The sequence below is a fragment of the Agrilus planipennis genome, unplaced genomic scaffold, assembly GCF_000699045.2.
Source record: "Agrilus planipennis isolate EAB-ADULT unplaced genomic scaffold, Apla_2.0 scaffold252, whole genome shotgun sequence".
Lineage (NCBI taxonomy): Eukaryota > Metazoa > Arthropoda > Insecta > Coleoptera > Buprestidae > Agrilus > Agrilus planipennis.
Window position 1 is genome coordinate 399,016 of NW_020442420.1, and position 15,590 is coordinate 414,605.

At 34.4% G+C, this 15,590-nt stretch overlaps 1 protein-coding gene across 4 annotated transcripts in view; it reads right to left on the reverse strand.

Annotated features, from left to right (window-relative positions):
• LOC108739741 overlaps nt 1-11,526 on the reverse strand; it is a 28,048-nt gene extending 16,522 nt beyond the window's left edge. The window contains exons 1-2 of one of the 4 annotated variants that reach the window (XM_025980198.1): nt 11,175-11,526; nt 3,685-3,754 (exon numbers count right to left, since the gene is read on the reverse strand). In XM_025980198.1, the coding sequence (XP_025835983.1) occupies nt 3,685-3,754; nt 11,175-11,268 (164 nt within the window). In that variant the 5' untranslated portion in view covers nt 11,269-11,526. Of the gene's footprint in view, nt 1-3,684; nt 3,755-9,035; nt 9,384-11,174 lie in introns of those variants that run through there. The other 3 variants (XM_025980199.1, XM_018473788.2, XM_018473789.2) reach the window with 3 other exon arrangements.
• Between the last annotated feature and the right edge of the window lie 4,064 nt (nt 11,527-15,590).

Sequence of the window (15,590 nt, forward strand, 5' to 3'; positions counted from 1 at the left end):
TACTCGGGATCATAATGTGGTGGTTTCCCGTTGCCTTCCACATCGCAGTATTGTGCATCAGAGTGCCATACCGATCCTCGTGATCTCTGCCACCCTGAATACTGAAAGAACTGCTGCCCTCTTTCAGGGACTTGTCTTAGTCTGGTTTCTCTTTAAGAACCCTTCCATTATGATCCGGCTCCCTAAATCATCGAAACTCGCAAGCCGATTCACCCACTCTAGTTTGTACAAGAGTTTCGTCAAGGTTCAAGTCCCGTCGGATCGGAATTCCTACCTGACATCTCTTTTTTATCTTTACGGTATTCCCTACAGCTTCTGTCGTAAGTAAAAGTAGGCATTCTGTCTAATCTAGTTAGTAAGTTGAAAGAAGAAACTTTTGCTTTTTATTTGTGGTTAACATCCTTAGTTGCCAATCTTCTATAAATGAATCAGTTTCAAATCAAAAGCCAGAATAATGTCATTAATTAATGAAAGAGCAGCCTTATATAACTGCATGGATTAGATTTTATATTTATTTCACGAGAAAAATAATAGAACTTAAGTTTCTATAAACCAAGAGCTTCTGTACGATGTCAGTTATTACTGTTATCTAATACTCTACGTGCATCAGCGTGCCATCTCAGGGAAGCCACGTTCAATTTCAACTAGTAGAAATTAAGTATTATCTTCCAAGGCAATGTACTTGCAAGGACTTCACCGTACAAACTTAATTACGAAGAACTTTTCTCCGCAACAAATAGACTCAACAACTACAAGAAGGTAGTAAAGTAATAGATAACTTGAGAATTAAGTTATCCAGTTAAATTGCGAGACTAGAATGCATGTAGGTGATTAGGTGTCTTCCAATTGCCGAACAATTCCAAAGGGAATGAAAATAATTGTCAAGCGACTGGCAACAATTTGCGGTTTTATCTAAAACAGCTCGGCTATGTTCTTCTCATTGGGATGTATATTAAAAGAACTACTTTGGTCGACATTTTCCATTGCTTTGTTTTAGTTAAACACTAAATTAAGGATAGCACAGAGAAAAACGAGTGACTAAGTGCGACTGATGGGGTCCATACGTCCCATTATTACTATATATAAGTATACAACAAAGTCGCTTCCCGCTCTCTGTCCCTATGTATGCTTAGATCTTTAAAACTACGTAACGGATTTTGATGCGGTTTTTTTTAATGGATAGAGTGATTCAAGAGGAAGGTTTATATCTATAATACATGCATAATATAGTAAAGAAACACTGATAATTTTAGAGGTTTCCAATGAGATGTCGTAAAACACATTTTTTTTGCGCTTACATTGCGAACGCTGGCTGAACCCTACGAGATAGATCAAAATAATGTATTGTACATCTTAAATAGATCTACAAAAAAGTCCGGAATGTTATATGTCTATCTCTTAGGGATAACCCACAATAACAATTTTTATTCTTTACCTTTTATGAGAAATAATGGCTTATTTACGAAACGATTTTAAGCAACACGGCATTAATTCTTATCCAATTAAGTACCTTAAATACATTGTGCATTAATATAGATCAATATGGCCCTACACAGATTACAGATTTATAATGCAAACATAGCGGTTGCGGTGGTACCGACCGGGAGGCCGGTTTGTATTGTCTAATGACAAAAAACTGTGAATTTTGTATATAAAGACATTCTGAAGTATATTTAATGTGTTCAGGGGTTGTCTATTTAAGATTTCCTCTCATGATAATAATCTAAACAAAACAAAAATATATTTAGTGTCAGCATTGCACCCGTGCGAAGCTGGGGCGGGTCGCTAGTGATTAATAAAAGAAATAAAATTTTAGTTCTTCGTTCGTGGATTTTCAACAAGAGGGTTACGTTGAAACCGTTGAAACGACAATATAATATTTATAAACAGTAAAAGTCTGTAAGATGACCAAATCATATTAATAAGTTATCGTTAATTTAAATTTGATATACCAACAAGCGACAGTATACAAGCATGAGAAAGTGTAGGGTCATACATTTTTGAGAACAGCAGTTGCAGCGACGATGAGAGCCAAGAAAGAAGAATATAATTGTTGGACTTCATTTAAGAAACATGGAACAACTTATCATACAGTCACAGTATTCATAATCCTGTCAATAGAAATGTTGCCTGGAAGGAACTAATCTTACGAAGAGACGACATTCAACAACCCCCATGGAGCTCGGATTTCACTCCTGGTGACTATTTTCTATGGAGATACTTGAAATCCAAGCTCTATAGAGATAATCCGATCGCATTAAACTAACTAAAGCGAAGAATTATGCTTAAAATCATTGCCATTCTAAATCCAACTTGTCACCGTGTTTTCAAAAATGTACCAGCCAGATTTCAAGAATGTCAACAAGACAATGGACAACATCCAGATAATATTACGTTTAAAACTTAGTTAGGCATAAATATATCCATTCTTTCTAGTTTACAGTTACATCAATACAAAATTGTACAACTTTCGTAGTTTTTAGAGTCCCGTATCTCAAGAGGAACAAAAGAACCCTTAGGATCGCATTGTTGTTCGACCGTCTGTCTGTCAAGATCCTTCTTCTCTGGAATGCGTGGGGGTATCAAATTGAAATTAATATCAAATACTCAGGTTTGCAATCCCTTGAAGCTGTGACAAAATCAAACTTCTAATTCAGCGCAATCAAAAGATACAGCCTCTTAGATATGTCGCATATTTTAACACGTGCAAGAGAATCAATACCTAAAACCCCTTAGAATCATGAAATTTAGCACAAGTAAAAGGAAAATCCGGAAACCATAAATTTACAATTGCAAAAAAAACAATGTTTTAATGATAATATTGTAATTATACTTTTGCAGAAAGATTTTGGAGGGAGACTTAAAACATTCTTGGAAAGAGTGGGAAAAATCTTCAAGACTCGATTCCCAAGACACACAAACTATTTACATATGTACCTAGAACCTCGAGGTACTTGGCCTGTTTTCTTACTAAGCATTCATGATGTGCATTCATATGTAAACATTATAAACTCAATTTTGCTTTTAAAATCTGCAGAGCATTGTTTATATCATAAGAATAGCAGAGGGCCCCATTTTAAACGACTTTCTTTCTTCCACGTTTTCAAATTCATACATTCAAACACCAAAATACGTATACCACCATTTCATGCAATTTTCTAAAGGTGCTGAAATAACAGCTTTTATATAACTGAATTATTTCTGCCATTTCCACTCTACTGAACATCTAACGGGAGCAGATGCTACGCTTTTTGACAGGATGGATATTGATGGGCAGCTGTTACATTATACTATACATAGCTAGAACATTTACAGGTAGTTATGTTATGTCGAACTTGATTTTGGATAAATAAAGGAGCCCCTCTCAATGAACTGTCAACGTTAGGGTCATGTTTGATGGTCATGATATAGGCATAAAAAACAACTAGGTATCAATAAATATATGAACAACTTTAACAACATAAATATATAGTAAATATCGAATTTAAAAGTAAATTAATCCTTTTTTGAATGCATCTTTCTTTACTTAATACAACTTGACATTGGATAAGATAAAATTTTTAACATCACATCTCGTTTTTTAAAAGTATTGTTTTATTATCAACTAATTTTAAACAAGTAACAAGCGTAACATCAACCCCTCATCTAGCTACAAAAATAATGTGAGATATATTGACAACTTACTTTTGAGCAGGTTGTAGCATTCGGTCTAAGGTATTGTCTGAATACTGTTCACTGAGTTGATCGTAATCATCTGAAACAAATTTACAAAAATACAATAGGGTGTAGCGGTTCCAAAAAAAGAAAACTTGAAGGTTACTTGTTTGTCATTCAACAAATGGTTTTCGACATTTATTATCATCGAACCTATTTTATTTAAAATGGTCTAGTTTGTAAAAAAAGGGACAGACACACGAGTGAACCTGTAATAGTTCCGTTTTTCATTCGGATATACATATTTGAGACCCTTACAACAAGCTGTTTCGTTTGATATGTCACACGGTACAGTTTTCATAGCCTTTTTTTTAATTCCCTATTGGCCACTCCAAAAATGACCCCCGTGTTCAAAAATTTATTTACGTATTTGTGTCACAAAAATTCATATGTGTACTAACTATCAATTTGGCTGTTACAGACAGACAGACAGACACGCGAGTGATCCTATAAGGGTTCCGTTTTTCATTCGAACATACGGAACCCTAAAAATAATACAATAAATTTAAAAATATAGGAAAATTAGGAAGGAAAATGTTAAAAACTTACTCTAAGAGTAATTTGTTTAACACCAAAACTGAAAAGTTTTCTCAACTTAGGAAATTATTGAAGACAAAAAGTTGAGTCACGTAAGTCTATGAAAAACAAAAAGATGAAGCTAATATTACAAGGCTTTAGGGTTAATCTCCAATATTACATCATTCCATGTACATAATATATTGGCCCTTGTTCAACTCCAAACAGAACAAAGCAGAGAAAGCACAAAAATATTTTAAGTAATAAACGAAAAGGGAAAACCGCTTTTAATAAATGTATCAAAGTATCCTACGTTACTGAGAAGGGGATGTTTACTGTCGATTTTATGAAGGAAGATTTTTAATAAAAATATACGTATATAGGTATTAGGGTAACCCAAAAAAAACTAATATTTTTTTCGAATCTCCTATGAAAATATGTTAGTTTATTATGTTTTAAGAGCCCCTTTACAGGACATCTCAAAAAAAAAAAATTCCAGAATCGTTGAAAATCGATATTTTTATTTTCTTTTATTTAAAATCATTTCGGCTGAACTACGATAAATGCATTTTTTCTTCTTTTACTTTTAAATCCATACAGGAACACGCTAAGGTACTTATGTAATGTATTTCCCATTGTCACCGTTTATTTTAGTTTCACCATGGCATTTCCATTAGCAGAAATTGCAGTGGCATGGTTAATTCTACTTCCAGTGTACCTAACAAGTTTAAAGACAGCCCGTATTGAACTTAAATCCGTTTAACATGCGAGTATTAAATAAACCAACAACATTAACAACCGGAGAAATTAGTAAAAGTACCTAACCATCACGCACGTTGCCAATAATTAAATTCATTTACGAAAAAGCACGAAGCATCGTAGTGCAGCGTCGGAAATTTTAGCAAACGAAACAAAATTTTCCAACGGAAAGCGAGAGAACATCAGCATGCTATAGACCAAGCCTATCTAACTTTTTTAACAGTTATCGAGGATTTAAAAATTACTGACACATTGACGGTCCCAGTGCTTTTCAAAATCTTATTTTATGCATCAAAAAAATCATTTTGAAATTTTATTGTCGTTTATTAAAATAATTTAACAAAATAAATGGCATTTCCTGCCAAAAGGATAAACAAAATTTATGTAACAAAAATCTATAGGGTTGTTCGGAAAGTCATTTCGTTTTTTTTTTTGTGGAAATGAAAGACAGTTTTCGTATAATAAACAAATACTTTATTAAATTATATATTGACCGTTCTGGTCCAACACCTTTTGCCATCTTTCTGGTAGTAGCATAATTCCACGCTCATAAAATTTTTGGTCTTTGCTGGCAAAAAACTGATCGAGGAGGTTTTTGACCTCCTCATTTGAGGTGAAGGTTTTACCGTCTAAAAAATTTTGGAGTGACCGGAACAAATAATAATCCGATGGTGCCAGGTCTGGAGAATATGGTGGGTGAAGCATTGTATCCCATTCAAGCTGCAAAAGCTTTTGGCGAGTGACCAAACTTGTGTGAGGTCTCGCGTTGTCTTGGTGAAACACTACACCTTTCCTGTTGATTAGTTCTGACCTTTTCTGTTGAAGTGCATCATTCAGTTTGTCCAGCTGATGACAGTAGACTTCCGAATTAATCGTTGTGTTATCCGGCTCAAAAAAAAAACGATTCCTTTAAAATCCCACCAAACAGACAGCATCACCTTTTTTTGGTGAATATCGGCTTTGGAAATGGTTTGAGCCGGTTCATCTTTTTTGCTCCATGACGTCTTGAGTTTGACGTTGTATACAACCTATTTTTCGTCCCCAGTGATGATGCGCTTCAAAAACGGATCATTTTCGTGACGTTTGAGAAGCGAATCGCAGACGTCAATGCGGCGACACAGATTTCTCTCTGTGAGAACATGGGGAACCCATACATCGAGCTTCGAGGATAATCCCAGGCCTTTCAAGTGGTCATAAACTGTTGAATTTGATAAATTTAATCTCAATCCGATCTCACGTGTTGTTATTCGCCGGTTCACATCAACTAATGCCTTTATCGCGTCTTTATCCGCTTCAACCGGCCTTCCCGAACGTGGTGCATTTTCGACATCAAAATTGCCGGATCGAAATTTAGCGAACCAGTTCTGGCACTGGCGTACTGTCAACACACCTTCTCCATACACATCAGTCAATTTCTTTCTGGCTTGAACAGCATTTTTACCCTTTCTGTAGTAAAACAGTAAGATATGTCGAAAATGCTGCTTATCGCTCTCCATATTTAAAAGGGCACCAACCAAAAACTACTGTGTAGAATTAATTGGAATTTTTCACACACAAGCCTTGCTATATGAGCTCTCAAAGCATATAAAAATTATACGGCTTAAATGTGAACTTGGGTGCAAAAGAATACAATTAAATCTTCTGTCGGGAAAAAACGAAATGACTTTCCGAACAACCCGATAAATCCAAGTAATTGGTTTTCAATAAGGCATTAGGAAGATGTAATTATAAACATAATAGGAATTGCCAAAATTTTTAGTAGAATACCTAATATTTACAACGAGCTTTTCAATGATTTCGAACGAAAAAGATTTAGTTTACTTAAAATTGTTAAAGATTCGATAAGGTCCATCATTAAAGAAGAGTGATTTGATATTCTAATGATGATAAAAAGCGAAAAAGATCTTTTCGATGTTATTGACCTAAACAATTTGTGGACGAAACCTAAACACAAGAGAATTTGAATATGCTAATAAAATTAACCTATTGTATTAAGGATGTTTTTCGGGTTCAATTCCCGGCGAGGGTGTGACAAAAAATTTACCTCATTAACTTGAAGTACTCTATAATAGAATGAAATTCAGTTGATTTAATATTAATGTTTGATCATTATTTTTTATTTATAAATGCATAGTACAACAGTTGGTTAATCCGTTGTGTCCCCCCCCCCCATGCATATGTTACTTAGAGATATGCGATATTAATTTTGCAAATAAGATTTTAAAGTTTTTCAAAAGCAAATGTTGATCCAAAACTTCTTAAAAATTGAAAATACAGGTCAGTTATTGTAGGAAAGTCTACCTTTTACAACAATTTCCAGAAATAATCTCCAAATTCTTCTGAAGAAGTTTGTAACTTTGAAGATATTTTTTTGCAAAAAGGTGTTTTATTGTTATTGTAGATAATTATTTCGCAGTTCACTATGTTCCAACTGAATATCGGCAGGATAACTAATTATATTNATCTAAAACGCGCTGTTAAGACAGCAGGTAAAGGTTGGTCTGTGTTCTGTCGGAGCTGCCTGCGACGCGCTGATGAGATCTAAAAAGATCGAAATGCGATCCGCGTCTGGCAGTTTCGACAGAATACAGACCACTTCAAATTGTTTTATTCGATTATGGTAACGTGCCTATCACGTTGAGGTTAGCTACGCCGTGGTTCGTTTCAGCAAGTAGATATGTAGATAATTATTTCGCAGTTCACTATGTTCCAACTGAATATCGGCAGGATAACTAATTATATTTAAGTCAAGCTGATCATGAAAGGAATAACAAAAATTTTGTAAATTTTGTTTAGTACTTTCAAAGTTCTAGAATTTGCTCCCAAACTACTACAATAAGTATCTAATTTTAGTTTTGTAATACTTTACAGTTTGTGGTGGCAATATTAGGATTCTCTTTCATATGGGGGAAAATTTTGAAGCTGGTTCACGCGGGTTATTTAAAATTCATTCGCGGCCCGCGGGACTGGATTTGGGCAGATACAATCTTTTGTTCCACACGAAAGAGAATGAAAATGTATGCGATGCATAATCAGGAAAATAATGGCGTTCATGAGATATTCCGGCTCGCAACGTGGATAATAATGAATGTAATTATTATCTAAAGCAATTTGCATCCAAATGAGTAAGTGTCAAGGGATGCGAGGATGCTGTATTAAGTAACACGTTTTTTAAACATTTTTAATTTAATACGAAAGAAGCGGAAATGACGGTAAGGCAAACTTAGCTCCGCGAAATTTTTATATTTATTTAATCGACTTTTTAATTAACTTACGATAACATAAAAAATTTCCATTTATTGTTACATTCTTTCCGAAAATAAAATTGCCTCAGCTCGATGTCGTAACCAGCGTAGGCTGAGACTGCCTACAATTGTTTCGGCCTATTGAATCTCCTTCAGGAGTATCTAAGGTCCTCAATAGTTCTTAGCTTATTTATATAATGAATGATATAAATTCTTATAGTTAAAAGCAAGTTGGTTGTCTTATTTATTAATTTTATGACTGTGATAAGCATAAAACGTATAGATATTAGAAAGGAAATTGGTCGAACTTCAACCAAACGCAATTCCTTACGGTTATAGGTACAGATATTAAAAGATTTACTCTAAAAATTTTATGGGATTGTTATGTTTCAGAATTTGAACAACTTTTTAAAAAGTCTAGTCATTGTAATTTTTTTATAAGATTTGGCTTATAAATTAATGAATTAATTACTTAATCAATGTTGCAAATACTTTCAGGTATTCTTAAAAAAAATCGTTAAAAAACTGCCACTGTCTAACTCCTAACAAATCAAAAAAACAATAAAATAATTTTAAGAGACTTTTAAGCGCTATTTAACTAAACCTAACATGATGTGGTCACTTAGCTAAATCAACTTTTTCTTTTCAAGATTCCAAATTTCAAAATACAAAAAAAAGCCACTCAAACTTGGACATTGTTTGAAGTTATTTTAAGTATAATCTTTTATTAATTCATGCGATTGAAAATAATCATTAAATAAGGCAAAGTTTATTATGGAAATGTGATCAACAATTTCTTACCCTCATCTAAATAAGGTCCTGCGTGCACTTGTGGATAGACAGCTGCAAGAAGTACCAGAATCGACAGTACCACAGGCAACCATGAGTTCTTCATTTTTTGAAACCAATCTCGGGCGGTGAAATAATCGTGCAACAAAATCAAAAAGAGAAGTAGCAATCGACGAAAACAGTAGGCAAGTACTAGTCCAAACGCAATTTATTAGTCAGAATAATACTGAGAAGGTGATAACGTTTCGGTTGTGCAAAAATAACTGATAAGGGATGAAGTGTGCGCCGTGTTCTTAATATAAGGGAAAATATCTAGTAGGTCGCTTGCGAGATAGCAAGTAAGTATGAAAAGCACCGTTCATGTCGAATGTTTTAGTAGCGCGCCTACAAAGAGCGGCCCGCCCCCGATTGCACCAGCGCACTCTCAGACTAACAAAATTAACGGACAATTGAATTTATAACATATATTACTTCTTCGGTGTGTAAGAGGAATTTCTTATTGACGTCATACCCTATCGAACTAATTGTAAAAAGAAAGAATTATTTTTGAGCGAAACAATTAATTGTCTCAAAAAACAAACTCTAAATTCCCTAAATTAATAGGACTACAAATCAACTTTTACCTCTATAAATAGTACTACATCATACGTGCCAAATTTTGATATCAATAAAAAAGTATCAAACATCTACCATTACTCCCACTCTTGTATAAGGGAGGGGATGAATGTCGTCACCACATAGAATTGTAGGTACTGTAAAATTATTGAACGATTACGTTTACGTCATTGACATAATATGTACGCACCAGTTCTAAAAGTACTTACGTTAATGACCAATGAAGTAATTACAACAATAGATTGAACTTAGTTCTAATCTAGAAAATACGGCCAAAAATTATAGGTTACAGTTTAACAAAATAATTCGAAGTGGTCTGTATTCTGTCGAAACTGCCAGACGCGGATCGCGATTTCGATCTTTTTGGATCTCATCATCTAAAACGCGCTGTTAAGACAGCAGGTAAAGGTTGGTCTGTGTTCTGTCGGAGCTGCCTGCGACGCGCTGATGAGATCTAAAAAGATCGAAATCGCGATCCGCGTTTGGCAGTTTCGACAAAATACAAACCACTTCGAATTATTNTCAGGAAAATAATGGCGTTCATGAGATATTCCGGCTCGCAACGTGGATAATAATGAATGTAATTATTATCTAAAGCAATTTGCATCCAAATGAGTAAGTGTCAAGGGATGCGAGGATGCTGTATTAAGTAACACGTTTTTTAAACATTTTTAATTTAATACGAAAGAAGCGGAAATGACGGTAAGGCAAACTTAGCTCCGCGAAATTTTTATATTTATTTAATCGACTTTTTAATTAACTTACGATAACATAAAAAATTTCCATTTATTGTTACATTCTTTCCGAAAATAAAATTGCCTCAGCTCGATGTCGTAACCAGCGTAGGCTGAGACTGCCTACAATTGTTTCGGCCTATTGAATCTCCTTCAGGAGTATCTAAGGTCCTCAATAGTTCTTAGCTTATTTATATAATGAATGATATAAATTCTTATAGTTAAAAGCAAGTTGGTTGTCTTATTTATTAATTTTATGACTGTGATAAGCATAAAACGTATAGATATTAGAAAGGAAATTGGTCGAACTTCAACCAAACGCAATTCCTTACGGTTATAGGTACAGATATTAAAAGATTTACTCTAAAAATTTTATGGGATTGTTATGTTTCAGAATTTGAACAACTTTTTAAAAAGTCTAGTCATTGTAATTTTTTTATAAGATTTGGCTTATAAATTAATGAATTAATTACTTAATCAATGTTGCAAATACTTTCAGGTATTCTTAAAAAAAATCGTTAAAAAACTGCCACTGTCTAACTCCTAACAAATCAAAAAAACAATAAAATAATTTTAAGAGACTTTTAAGCGCTATTTAACTAAACCTAACATGATGTGGTCACTTAGCTAAATCAACTTTTTCTTTTCAAGATTCCAAATTTCAAAATACAAAAAAAAGCCACTCAAACTTGGACATTGTTTGAAGTTATTTTAAGTATAATCTTTTATTAATTCATGCGATTGAAAATAATCATTAAATAAGGCAAAGTTTATTATGGAAATGTGATCAACAATTTCTTACCCTCATCTAAATAAGGTCCTGCGTGCACTTGTGGATAGACAGCTGCAAGAAGTACCAGAATCGACAGTACCACAGGCAACCATGAGTTCTTCATTTTTTGAAACCAATCTCGGGCGGTGAAATAATCGTGCAACAAAATCAAAAAGAGAAGTAGCAATCGACGAAAACAGTAGGCAAGTACTAGTCCAAACGCAATTTATTAGTCAGAATAATACTGAGAAGGTGATAACGTTTCGGTTGTGCAAAAATAACTGATAAGGGATGAAGTGTGCGCCGTGTTCTTAATATAAGGGAAAATATCTAGTAGGTCGCTTGCGAGATAGCAAGTAAGTATGAAAAGCACCGTTCATGTCGAATGTTTTAGTAGCGCGCCTACAAAGAGCGGCCCGCCCCCGATTGCACCAGCGCACTCTCAGACTAACAAAATTAACGGACAATTGAATTTATAACATATATTACTTCTTCGGTGTGTAAGAGGAATTTCTTATTGACGTCATACCCTATCGAACTAATTGTAAAAAGAAAGAATTATTTTTGAGCGAAACAATTAATTGTCTCAAAAAACAAACTCTAAATTCCCTAAATTAATAGGACTACAAATCAACTTTTACCTCTATAAATAGTACTACATCATACGTGCCAAATTTTGATATCAATAAAAAAGTATCAAACATCTACCATTACTCCCACTCTTGTATAAGGGAGGGGATGAATGTCGTCACCACATAGAATTGTAGGTACTGTAAAATTATTGAACGATTACGTTTACGTCATTGACATAATATGTACGCACCAGTTCTAAAAGTACTTACGTTAATGACCAATGAAGTAATTACAACAATAGATTGAACTTAGTTCTAATCTAGAAAATACGGCCAAAAATTATAGGTTACAGTTTAACAAAATAATTCGAAGTGGTCTGTATTCTGTCGAAACTGCCAGACGCGGATCGCGATTTCGATCTTTTTGGATCTCATCATCTAAAACGCGCTGTTAAGACAGCAGGTAAAGGTTGGTCTGTGTTCTGTCGGAGCTGCCTGCGACGCGCTGATGAGATCTAAAAAGATCGAAATCGCGATCCGCGTCTGGCAGTTTCGACAGAATACAGACCACTTCAAATTGTTTTATTCGATTATGGTAACGTGCCTATCACGTTGAGGTTAGCTACGCCGGGATTCGTTTCANGAATAGGGTGTATGCAGGATCATCGATTTTTGTAAGCCATCTTGGCAATTGCATTTTTACATGTGCAACCACGCAACGTGTTCGCATTCATTCGTGTCATTTCATTAGCAATAACGAGTATAAACCAGATGAATTAATTTTACTAGTGCCTATACTATACATCCACTCTCTCCAACTACTCGCGCAATCGCTCCACTTAGGTAATAAGAGGGTGACGCAGGCGTATAAAATAAAACTTGAACCAAAAATAAATGAAATTGTACAGTTATAATCTCTGTAGGTATGTACCTCATTTCAGACGATTTGTTGTGAGGAAGTATTCGCTGGGGATATCGATGACCGTTGCATTACCCGTAAATTAGTATTATGTCACAATGTTCTGCCGTACTAAACGTCATTGGAACAACTATGTACTTTTCTACATTGACTTATCTTATGGCTGACACAATAATTTAATTCTAATCAGATCAATTGACTACATACATACGTACAAGTTGACAACATTACAGGAATAAAGGACTACTTTAAGTTGACTGTAATCATAAACATCGTCAATCACACTTAATCTAATCTAACAAATAAATATGTGGCGAAATAACTGTTATTGTTTTGTTTTTGTGTTTTTCCATTTCAAATAATATTTCATTTCGAATATTATTTCACTTCAAATATTATTTCAATTCTTTTCAACTTCTTATCTTGTAAATACTTTGGTTTCCTTTCAATCTAAATTCTATTGTTCTTTCAATCACTTTTACCTGGAAATCCAACTTCAACCATACCTGCATGCACTCCCATACTAATATCTGGTTTTACCCTTAATTGCTTTCTCTTGAATTCTGTACTATCTAATTCTGTGTATTCCTACAAACTAGTGTCTTCACCCTCTCTCTCACTACTTTTCCTTCTAGAACATTCTACCAAAATTACTAACAATCCTATCCTATAAATACTCCCAAATTTCATATCTCAAGACAGTCTCTCGTCTACCGCTACTACCACCTTTCGTAAGTGCTTTTATTATTCTATTGCTATTTGCTACATTGTTTTCATTTTTGTTGTCTTAATTATTGTTATTGATATTGTTGTATTATCTTGTTCTTTCTGTTACCTTGTTCTCGTTTGTTTGTTTCACTCCTTGTGCTTTTTGTTACTTGTGTTTTCGTTGTTATTGTTATAAATTGTTATTCGTTATTATTAGTGTTTTCTTGGTACTCATATAATTTATCCAACAAAAGACACTAAATATTATTTCAACATGTAGAATAAAGCTTCAAAGTAGTTATGAACGTGACCAAATTTTTGTTTCATAATTCACTTCATTGAAAGTTATTGCCTTCATAAAAGTTTGTAGTTTACTTTTCTTCTCCAATTTTGGATATTAAATAATTTTTTATATATAGGATAGTTAGTTTTTATCAAGAGGTAATGAAAATACGATTCAAGGTAGTGACGAAGCGTGTGGGGTTCTTAGGGGGTTATGGTCCCCGGGCAGCGGAAACGTGGAGGCGGCAAAAATATATTATTCGGTATTAGGTAGAATCAGGTCCGCCGCACAGTTTGTACCAGTTTTTACTGGCAGTTTCGACAGAATACAGACCACTTCGAATTATTTTATTCCATTATGGTAACGTGCCTATCACGTTGAGGTTAGCTACGCCGTGGTTCGTTTCAGCAAGTAGATATCCAAATTTTGAAATGAACCTTGCTGGAGCATACGTAATCCTAAAATGTAGCATGGTACAACAGATGGCGCTCACCACGCCATTTGTGGTATTTTCCAGGTTGCAATTTGACAAGATGAGGTTAGCTACGCCGTGGTTCGTTTCAGCAAGTAGATATCCAAATTTTGAAATGAACCTTGCTGGAGCATACGTAATCCTAAAATGTAGCATCGTACTACAATGGCGCTCACCACGCCATTTGTGGTATTTTCCAGGTTGCAATTTGACAAGAATAGGAAGAACTTAGCAATCTTTATGCGCGGTAATTAGACGAAGAATGTAATCGGAGAAAGAAGGACGGCAGAATAAGAAAGATTTCTCCCACGTCTCCTCCAAACATGGACAAGGGACCCACATGAATTGTTAACCAAATTGTCGACTACTTTGAAATAATTGAGTACAAATAATGAAATCATTGCAGCTCGTAGTGAAACAAAAGAAGAACACATGTAAATTCAAGAAAGCAAACCGTAACAACAATAGTAAAACAAATAGCAATGGCAAAAATGATAAAAATACATAAATAACAAGAACCAACAGGAGTAATTGTGAGCTGGTGGCTTCACTAGCTTCCACAAGCATTCAGTTTACCGCGCATCCATAGGCGGAAACAATTCACTATTCTTCCTATTTGTGTCGACCTGTACGTCGTTTTAGGTGTAGTCAAGTAGGGTGAAAGTTAGTCGGAACTAGAAAGGATTTTTTCGAAGCGGGGCATAAACTTGCTAATGCTATTCTAAAGTTTGAAATAAATGAACCCTTGTGATATGCTTAAAAAGCAACATAATGAATAATTGGTAAAACAACGGGTGCTGCATGCTAGGCACTTTGTGGTGTAATTTTTTTATTTTCAACCACATTATATTATGACTTTGCCCCCCCCTCCAGATCCGGGGCTGGTCGGAAATAATGCTGCTGTATGCTGCATGCCCCTTTATTTACATGATAATAATTTCTATTGTGGCTAATAATTTCAAGTTTACATTGCTTTTACATGTAATTTTCTGGATTTCACTCGGCATCTTATGATTTTCCAAAAATGAATTCAATAGAATTGCGATCGCTCAAATGGGAGGAAGAAATATAGCGCAGATGAAGGAAAAATTTTCATAACCTGAGTTTAGAGGAATATTACAAACATATTTATGGCGAAATAACTGTTATTGTTTTGTTTTTGTGTGTAAATATTTTTTCTATTTTTTTTTCATTTCAATTAATATTTCATTTCAAGTAATATTTCCTTTCAGTCTAAACTCTATTGTTCTTTCAATCACTTTTACCTGGAAATCCAACTTCAACCATACCTGCATGCACTCCCATACTAATATCTGGTTTTACCCTTAATTGCTTTCTCTTGAATTCTGTACTATCTAATTCTGTGTATTCCTAGAAACTAGTGTCTTCACCCTCTCTCTCACTACTTTTCCTTCTAGAACATTCTATCAAAATTACTAACAACCCTATCCTATAAATACTCGAAAATTTCTTATCTCAAGACAGTCTCTCG